We start from the raw sequence: 10,826 nt of genomic DNA on the forward strand, positions 1-10,826 counted from the left end.
TTGCAACTGGAAGAAATACTTGTGAAACTACAATCCCACAAAGTAGGTCCTACAAGTGTGTGTGAAACTTGTAAGAAATACTACCTTTGTAGCAGTTGAAGGAGATTTCTGAAACAGGTCAGACATGCAGTAATACTACATTCATTTATATTAGTATGGCAATATTATGATTTCAGCTTTATTCTGGTCAGTTATTTCAAATAAAATAAACATACCCGGTTAGAGACTGTTCAACGTTTTACTAAACACTTGGCTCACTTGTCCGCAGCCCATATAGCCACTTCATTATTTGCAGCCATGTCTTCTGAGAGCCAGCAGCTGGTGCTGAAGATGTTTCATTATTAGGTTATTGACAAGATTTCACATTCCCTGGAAAATTTCTAATTGACCCAGTATGCCACATTACCTATCGTTGTGAATCAAGTGAAATGAGATTTCTTGAATTTTAATTTTCTAAATCACCTCAAGTGCACCAGAATGTAACAGGCACACATCACAGTATGAATAGAGTCTAAGTGAGATTTTGAACTGTACTTTTCCCCTTGTCTGTATATTATCCTTGCTTTTGGGGCTCATGACTTCCTACTGGATTAACTGAAAAAACTCCAACAAAAAATCCCAGGCTGCAGAGACAAACATCACTGAAATTTCTGCCAACATGCATTTTCCTTTTCTGAGGTCAGCCTGCTCACAAGATACCCAAGAAGGTAGCTGGGTACCACCCAGCCTCCTGAGCAGTGCCCCTCTTGGGTGGGGAAAGGGAGCAGGACACTGAGCCAAAGTCAAGATCTTGACTCCGCCCTCCTGGTTCCAGGACTCCTCTTTTTCGAGAGGCTTAGGAAGTTTTAGGTGTAGACACAGACTCAAGCTGCAGTGATAAATAGCTCATGTTCATCTCCCTGCTGAGAACCATGACAGACAGCTACGTGTCTTAGAAGGAACAGAACTTTCCATAAGGGAGAGGGAAGGCAATATTTTCTTATGGCCACTCTTAGCTGAGAGCGAACTCCTGGAGGAAGGCGGCAATCGCAGATTTCTCATGCCCCGTTCCGCTGTGGGATATGCTTTAACCTGCTTCCACTAGCTTAAATTCACAGCAGTCCGTAACTAACACATAGACAAAACAACACACTCTTTACACACATAGTTCATTTCCTGGAGAGGTAATCAAAGAAAATAAATGAGCTGTGTAACAGATGTGTCATATAATGCACCGTTGCAGCGATACAGACAGGGCAAGAGCCTATCCAGAAGTCACCTGCAATAAATCTTTCCTAATTATTTCTATGTATCTTAAAAACTCCTATATATCTAATGTGAGATTTTAGTGAATGACTCACTTCAACAGAAAACTAATACAGATGATATTAAAATAACCTCTAAACTGGAATTACAGCTGATTGTGCTCAAAGATGTAGTACTGGAGAGAAACGAAAAGAATGAGGCTGAAGTTATTAAACATCAAGTAAAAAGGGCCAATTTATGTGAATTATGTGAACAGAGAACAATGGCTATGTGCGCATGCACATACATATCGCATCAGTGCTTTCCAACAATAGCATATTCTTTTTGTAAATTATTTTAAGAAATAAATAAATCAGGAAGGATCATTACTTACTGTTTACTTAGAGTGGAAATTAATGAGCGTTTCTTGGAAAGCTCCAGGGTTCAGCATAGCTGAAGACTCTAAGACAGATATGTTCATCCAAGAGTGTAAATTACTTATCAACCAAAAAAAAAGAAACCAGGAAATGTTTTTATAAAAGGGTAATTTCTTTTATAAATAAAATATTACAGTTTAAGTATTTAATTTTCTTAAGTTCTGACTAAAAATATAAAAATTATTACTGTGGATGCTCATTTTTGCCTCTTTGTTTGCCAAGACTAATAGAATTTCATCTTCAAATATTTACTATAAAAAGAATGTTTATGTTATTCAATGCCCAATGAACTTCAACATGTAAGTAGTTCATGGTAAAAGAATGTTAGCTGCTTACTTGTTGGGTGTTATTTCTCATTTGCCACTACATGACCAAAAGGTAAGCAAGATTACGTACAGCAAGTCAACTTTGGTTACTGAAGATATTCGTTCTTTGAGACAGCTTGTTAGGAAGCTCAAAAATTCAAAACTTTGTGATTAAAATATTTCCTACTCTGGAAAGTTCTGAACAGAATTGGCCTTGTCATAGCACTTTGGGTCTTGATTTTAAAACCACTATGTACATAAGGAACTTTACATACGTGGACTAGTTGTATAATCTTAATAAATGTATTTGGAGATGTGCATACTTGTAGAAACAGAGATTTACAGGCTACAGATTTAAATTTAAATTTCAGCACATACTCCGTTCAAGGATATTTAGATGAAGAGATTTATTTGAGGTTCATCAATCTAAGGAAGGTTGTTTTTTAAAATAATCACCTAGAGTAGAACATAATTATTGTGCTGAGCTAATGGCTTTGGATGCCTGTATTAATTGTTTTTCAAACTATTGACTTCCACAAACAAAGAATGGAACCAAGACATCTCTGGGGAAACAAACATTATAGCATTTAAAAAGAAATACTGGGGTTCCAACTGTTATTGATTTATTGGATAAATGTTATGCAGAATCTTGTTAGCTATATTTCCTTTTTTCCTAAATACACAAAACACACTTTATCTGGGGGAAAAAAAAAAAAATTCTCACAGCTTGTTACACATTCAGCTCTATCTTAACAGAAACTCATTTGATTAAGAAAAAAAAGCCACCGCCATTTTTTTGTCCTTTGCACAGAAAATAATTACAATTATGCAACATAAATAAAGGACAGTAACTTTCATTCTGTACTTGTTTATAAACTTGTATGTTATCACAGCTCTCCCAAATTCAAGGAGGCTAGAGGGTTGGAAAACATGCTTGATTCAATAGCTTTTGTCAGTCACCCCTCTACGTAAAAGTGCCACTTGTGAATGAGAGGACACTATAACACTTTCCATAATTCTACAGGATTACTCTAACACGGGATTTCTGTAATATTAGAAAGAATTACTGACATTTATCGTGCTTTTGAACAAAATATCACCTCACATATGAAGTAGAGCTTTTAATTGTGGCCACAGAACATTGCTAAAAGGAATTCAAACAGATGCACTTGCATAATGCTGTCAACACAGGACTTATTCTTCAGAATATCTTTCTTCTTCTGGACAAAGAAATAAAATCTGCAAAGCTACAGAATTAGTTTTAGGAGTTTATGAAAAAATCTAGTAAAAATAAACAAAAAAACAAAACGAAATTTTGCAATGTGTGTATACAGAAACCCCTCTAGGATATGCTTGAGAGCTTATTCAGAGATTCCATTTCTTTCTGTTTCGGAGCATCAGCTAAGAGGTGAAGTGCACGGCACTTCAGCAGTGGCCAGGTACAGGCCTGGCTGTGGCTTAGACGCGGCGCACGCAGCGTTCCACTTAATGAGCCTGGTGGGTAACAACAGCAAGTTTTGAAAGTAATTTCAGAATCTCAGTCCAAAGGCCATTCCATGTGAAACGTTTCCTGATGATGTGACGACAGAAAATGCAGATACTTGATGTTGTTAACAGGCAGCTACCCATTCTCCTAAAAGCCTTAACCTGGCCACAGGAACCTTGATGAAAAGTCAAACTAGGGCAGTGGTCTCTAACTGCTTTTCCTCTCCTCACTCTCTGTTTCCCCTGATTGAAAATTTATGCAAATGAAGTGCCCCAGTTTGAATATATTCATGTAATCCCCACCGCCAGGAAACTCCTGGGGGAAGAGAGAGGACATGGGACAGGGATAGTGAGTAGACAACATCCCAAGGCTCTTCCTGTGGCGGAGAGAACAGGCAGCAACCAGACCCATCAGCTTCAAATGACCGCTGGGGAATTTACGCTGCCCCAGCAGGAGCCCTGGGAGCACGTAAGAGGTCTACGACTGAGCTGCTGAACTTGATGTTGGCTCATCTGACTGATTGCCAGCAACTTCTTCCTCTGGTCCACTTGCATGTCCTCTCTACTTTTTCTCCCAGCTGGATTCCTGGTGCTGGTCAGCTTGCTAACCCTAGTCCTGATGCATTTATTTCCCCTCCCTCTTCTCAGCTTTGGCTTTTCCCCATCTGACACAAGCTCCCGGTGTATGTAACTGTGGCAGACTTCTCCCTGTCCTTTAAAATCAGCGTCTTCCCCTCGGTCTCTCACCGGAAAGACATTGTGCCGCATGGTCTCATTCTTTTCTCTAATTTAAATTTCTCTACAGGAGGAAATATGCCTCATTGTGTTTCAAAAGCACTAAAAGACAATTCTATAGATAATAAAGACAAAATCTACTTGCAAGAGTGGCTTTGTCTCATAGAGCACCCAGAAGCTGGGGGAAGGGGATGGAAAGGGGGGGTTGTTTGTTTTTGCACAAGATAGACACGAAAGACTAAAGATGCTTCTCTGACTAAGAAAACATAGGGCTGGAAAGGTTTTATTTCATATTCAACAATATTAAAGCTGCTGCTGTGCATAATCATGCTATTGCATGATACCTCTCAGTCTGATGTTCAAATTCAAATGGTGATTACCTTATTTCACAATAAGGATTGATTTTTATCTCTTACACTCATAGTAATGAATTGAAACTTCACAGAAATTAAATTAGCCAAAGCAGCCATAAAGTAAGATCCAGGTGCTAGTTATAATTTCTCTTTTGCTTACAGATCTATTTGCTTCCTCTGTGTTTCCCCTGAGTACTCAGGGGAGCAGTTAGAGCATCACTTCAACAGATTAAACAGGTAAGCGGAGGGATGGTGTTTTTTTTTAATAACATTATACCAATATCCACAGAAACCCCATTAATCAATGGAGAATAGTCTATAAAATGAATATTTTAGAAGGTTTATTAAAATTTATTACAGGAATTGCAAGCCATTCTTTTTTTTTAAGCTAAGTGTAAATTATTACCAAGAAGGTCACTACATTTAGAAGCTCTGTGAACTGTCCTGCACCTAAGACATCTAGGGTTATGAACACACACCACTCTATACAAGACTTCTTTCCTTACACTGCAAGTTGACTTTTTTTTTTCCAAGGTTTGGTGTCACTGAAGTGCAGTGTAAAATTGTGGCTATTGTTGGCCTCTTTACACACTGTTCCTAATTTAACAAACAGAGCAGTTTAGAAGGTCAAATAGGAAAACAATATCTTAAGAAAATACAACTTCTGTGGCTTTGAAATAAAAAAATCCATGCCAAAACGTTTATCTTCTCGGTTCATGAAGCCATAAAATAAGTACAGCACAGTGAATCATCTCAAAACTTCAAAGCTTGTATGCCCAGCGTACCATTTTAGGACTATTAAGTTGTACAGCTACTGTACTTGTAGTAAATAGTTATACAAGATTGTAGCAGCAGTGCCAAAGACTTCGCCCTTGCAACAAAATTTCCTTAAAGTTACACTCTTTACCGTAAACTCACTGTATAAGCTTGTAATGTCTCTTACCATCTCAAGAGCTTCTGCACAAAAAAAAATTATTGACCATTACATTGAACATACCAGCTGCCTTTAGAGAATTCAGTACTCAAAGTATGGATATTAAATTATATACACAGTAAGTGAATAATGAAATAGAATAAGTTAATTCCTTTGACGTATCAGCATTTCTGTAGAAAAGCAAAGTAAAAGTTTGGCTCATTGCATCAAAGACCATGACGATAATTCACTAAACTAAAAAGCCTCATTCTGTGAGACTGGAGGTGGTACCTTGTAAGGTATGTAAACCAAGAAGAAAATAGAAAGCCATATCTTTCAGGAATACATGATTCAGAAAGGAGCAGAACATTTATTTATCTAAGCTGGTGCCTTGCCTACATGTGATTTTTAGTGATTTGTCCCAATTACATGGTAAGCGGCTCAATTTCCATGTGTCTGTAAAGTCTAGCCCATCGCAACCTGCTTACCCCCGCCCTATGTGCGGCTGCTTGCTATTCCAGCTGGCTGGGGTGATCAGAAGGCACCACTGATGCCTTACGAGGCCATCTGGGAGGACTTAAGCCAAAAGCCCCATTAGACCATGTAAAGAGCAAGTCCTGGGGGGATTCTGAATTTTTTGTATATGTCATAGGACACTGTACAAGATTTTTGTTCATGCAGTCTGGCAAACCCACTTGTATCAGTGGCCAAGGTTTCGACAGAAAATTAAAACAAGCTTTTATGCGCTTGGCATGTTATGAATTGCATTGTCATGGGAGAACTTTGTTAGAACCTCAGTTAACAACAGCCATGTTATATGGAAGATAATTTTTTAAGGTTATGCACAAGAAGCTGCCACAAGTTCTCTCTTCCCCAGCAATTTGTTAACACCGCTAAGATTGCAGTGTCAATTTAAGCAAGTCTTAAGTTGCAATTAAGATTCAGACCAGTTCTCACCTTCCCAATCATGTCATGTCTGTAAAGATACACACCTCATTTTGGAGATGATCCTCAGCATGGCTTTGCAACAGTTCTCTGCCTACATTATACTATGCAGTGCATCATAAAATAATTTTCATTACTCCTTTTTGTAGAATGGATTCACAGTACATGGATTCCAGTACATCTTCTAATTAGCTGTTTCTTCTTCCATACAAACCTATCTACATCATCGGAAAGACTGGCTGACCAAAACAATGTCTTTACTAGTAGCTTTGACATATTCCTTCTTCTTTAAAGCCTACACTGCAAAATAAACTCCAGACATGTCCCTGAAAGTCCTTACACTTATTTGTAAGCTCTATCTTCATGGCATTTCTGCTCTGTTCCTATAAAATTCTTCCTTCCTCAACAAACACGCTTTCAATCCAGTCACTTGTGTTGACTTTGCTCCTTCTTTTCTGTCAGCTAAGTGCCCACATTTAGCTAAATGAACCCGTGCAATTCTTCCAAGGCTTGAGAGGTGTGCACAGGAGAGGCTGTTTCCTGCAACTGCTTTTTTTCTACTGGTAAAAAGCACATTCACTTTTTAGAAAAAGATGTTTTTACGCTTGATACCAAAGCTTGAGACCTGAGTAAATTAGCTGAGAAAATAACTAAGTGATATCCCACAATGTTGTTGCACAAAATACTTCACCTGACAGAAAAAAGTTCCTCTCTTTATGCATAAAGTATATGAAAATCCTCTCCAGTTAAGCAATATTCCTGGTAATAATGGAGTATTCAAAGGCAACATACTGTGGACGTGAAAATATGGCTTATATTGCCAGAAACGTTTCTCTTAATGTGCATTAATTGCCAGTACCTGCCAGCAGAAGAAAACTTGGGCAAAGAGTCCAAGCAAAGGCCCAATCTTCGAAAGGTGGTAAGTACTTCTTAGATTTAATACCAGCAACTAAGGGCACTCAAGCTTTTCTAGGGACCAAATGAAAGATCCAAAAAAAAGATTTAAGCACCCAGCTCCAAAACTCCTACTCTCAAAACCCTGTAGAGAACCTAATTTTAGAGGCAGGTAAGCAACAGGGACTGAATTCTTTTAAATCAGCTTTCTAAAATACTTTAATTTCTGCTTTTGTTCATGCATACAGTCCTCCAAACCACAACACCAAGAACCAGCTAGGTGTCCAGCACTTTCAGAACTGCCAAACTATTCATATTCTCTCTCTCCTGCTTTAGGACTTTCCTTTGGTATGATTGTTTGTACAGTGCCCAATAGATCAAACTCTGACTGGAAAAAGATTTTTTTGGGTTTTTTTAACCAAAGTTGACCAGTTTTATCTCAAACCTCACCTGTTAGAGTGCTTATTAATGCATATACATAGAGTCATTTGGCTTACTTTCTCCGCAGGAGCTATTTTGTCAATTAATAAGCATGTTTATTTAAATGTAAAATACATTGGATATACACAAATAGTTGATAATCTTATAAATTCAATTTTCCAATTTCAGAAGCTTGCTTGGGAAATGAAGGATATTTTTGGTAAACCAGGCAGATTTTTGATCTTCACCAGATGTAGTCACTTTGTGACAAACAGTTTTAGAGAGATTTCTGAATGAAAGAGAGATCTGAGTTCCCTAACAGTATTGCTTTGTATCTAAACATGTATTCATTAATCACATTAGATATCAAAATCAAATGTCATAGAAGACAATGGTTTCCTGTTGGACAACATAATGAATTTAGAATGTGGTATATGCACATTGAATATAAATTAATGGATTTAACAGACTTAGACTAGTTATATCTCTAAAATCAGTAGAAAAGTTGTTTGAATTTAGCTGTTTTGATAGTGAATAACTTTAACACTATGCACATATGTTCATTTTCAAAAGCATTTTGTAAGGGCATGACCCAAAGCATACCTAAGTTACCAGGAGAACCCGCCCTTGAGTTGAACAGACTGTGGATCAGGCCTTAACCACCGTGACTTTGTCAAGAACAGAATTCTCAGGTGATTTCTTATAAGATACGATGAGAAATGAAACACTCCACAGGTTCTCATTGATCATAGCTGCAGCCCACAAAATGACATGTGAAAAGTGGTAAAAAGGGAACCCATGAGGACTGGAAAAGACTCAGATTTTATGGGTTATTGATTTACCAGGAAGACTCTTGCCAAGTTTAAATGAAGGAAAACAGAAAAACAGCATAACCCAGCTGTAAAGCTGTTGAGGTAAATGCACTATGTGAGTGAGAACTGTGGTGATGTTCTCTAATACCCCTTCATAAAGCAGCTACATAATTTTAATGAAATAAATGCCTACAGTAAAAATTTAAGAGATCAGAATCCCAGTGAATTATAAAGTATAAATTACCGTGTATGCTGGTACTTTTACAAGACTAAAAGTACAGCATTTGCAATAAATTTCTAATAAACATTTAAATGTTAACTTATGAAAAATAGTCTTGTAGACTGAAATTTTAAAAGATTACAAACTTTAATTACAACACTACTCTCTCATTTCACTGATATAAATTAAGTAAACCACATGAATGGATGAGTAACATACATTCAACCAAACATACCACATACTTCCCACAATTCCGTAATCCCCTTCCAGAAAAGAGGGTTCGTAGCTTAACAACTATGATGCACCAAAAGGATAAAAATAAAAACATTTAGTTCCAGTAGGAAAAAATTTCATACAAAAATTGCTATTATGGCTCTGTGTTTCAGACTGAAAACTCAGACTGAAAACTCATGGAAGATATGTGATTTATGGTCAAAAATGTAAACTGGCAAATAAATAAATAATATTAATACTTATGTGCTCAGTAGTGATGCTGAATTTATGGCTTACATTACAGACATGAGAGTAACCCTTTTTTCAAAAGGGATATAAATAATTAATATAATTTATTAAATCAAATAGATTAGATTTGGCTTTATGTAATCTGCTTTTACCTTTAATTTTGCTAGGTTTTAGCTGAAAAAAGATTTGCAATCAAAAAACTGTTCAACATTCTATAGTGTGGGGAAATATCTTTTCTTAAATAGATCTTTCTTCAAAAGTCACTTACATCGCACTATATTTTTTTATCAACAAATATAACATAAAATCTCTGATTTTTAATGTATTTATACGTAAGTAAACAATTTGCATGAAATTGGCTTGTCATGTAGAGGCTTTTATAGTCCACTGGGGCTTTTTTTTCCTTACCTGGAACTCTCTTTGCCCAGTTGATCATGTGCACTAATTCTCTGTCTGCAAGGTTGGTCAACAAGGTCATCATAGAGGCTTCGTTGAATGGTCTATTTGGGTCATATTCAGAATAAACTATGGGTGGTTCAGCTTCCAGCAGGGCACTGACCATCTGTTCTGCCGTCAGGGACAGGGCTGGACTGTTCTTCTTGTTATGTTTAACCACCAGTGGACTTGTCCAAAGGGTGGGAGCTCGCAGCTCTGTAGAAGAAGCCTCCCCATTCCTGGAATCCTGTTCCTCTCTTTGACGTTTTTGTTTCATTATTCGCCCACCTCTGCGGTCTTTCCGGATTCCTAGAGACACACAAGAAGATAATGAACTCCTTTCCTTGAACATATATATTGCATACACATGGCTTCAGCCAACCAGTAGCTGCTGCTGATAGACCCAGGTAGCATTAACTTTCGGTTTATTTTCTGAAGAATTCCTCTTATATATGGAATCTTACATTAGTAGCTGGAGATAAAAACTATTTTTAAAAGTATAGTGTCAGGAATAGTGCACTCCTTCCTAAAATTCAGACAGGACTCTAGTGACACTGTATAGTTGCCTAAGCCCCACAAAAGTCAGTCAGTAATTGGGACTAAATAAATGTTTCTTTACAGCACAAACTTCAAAGTAAGTCCCAAACTCTAGCAGACAAGTGTTCTATAAATGATCAATGATAACTTAATGATCTGGGTGGCCCGGATGGATCGCAGAAGTAGCTCTCAAAAACCATCCAAGAAAGTTTTGCTCAAGTTCACCAATTATTTTAACTAAACATTATCCTATTACTGAGCCTGTGATCTTCTCAATTACATAGAAAACATCCCAAAAAGTTCCCATTATGAGATTATACAGCAATAAAGAATGGCATATAAAGTAGATAAACAGAAGTAAGAAAAAGAAAGATAATTGCAACCTCAGAATCTAATGTGGGAGACCTACTGTCAAAAGCCTGTAATAACTGCAACAGAAACCATCTTTGTCATTACTGCACATTTCTGCAATGTGCTCTAGCACTGCATGACCCTGAACCTTGGGATATTATCAAGCCAGCCATACCAATTAGAACAACAATGTAAGACCTTACAGTGGAACAAAATCTCCCTTTGTGGAAAGGTTACAAGAAAAACATAATGATAAAGCCCATGTGAACTCCAACTATAAAGGGAAGATTAAGTCTGC

General features: G+C 37.3%; 1 protein-coding gene across 1 annotated transcript in view; it reads right to left on the reverse strand.

The window, feature by feature from the left end:
- Positions 1–9,944, reverse strand: part of ESR1 (estrogen receptor 1) — a 55,218-nt gene extending 45,274 nt beyond the window's left edge. Inside the window, exon 1 of the mRNA XM_010283189.1 lies at positions 9,614–9,944. Within this exon, the coding sequence (XP_010281491.1) occupies positions 9,614–9,917 (304 nt within the window). The 5' untranslated portion in view covers positions 9,918–9,944. The remainder of the gene's footprint in view (positions 1–9,613) is intronic.
- Between the last annotated feature and the right edge of the window lie 882 nt (positions 9,945–10,826).

The sequence above is a fragment of the Phaethon lepturus genome, unplaced genomic scaffold, assembly GCF_000687285.1.
Source record: "Phaethon lepturus isolate BGI_N335 unplaced genomic scaffold, ASM68728v1 scaffold8940, whole genome shotgun sequence".
Classification (NCBI taxonomy): Eukaryota; Metazoa; Chordata; class Aves; order Phaethontiformes; family Phaethontidae; genus Phaethon; species Phaethon lepturus.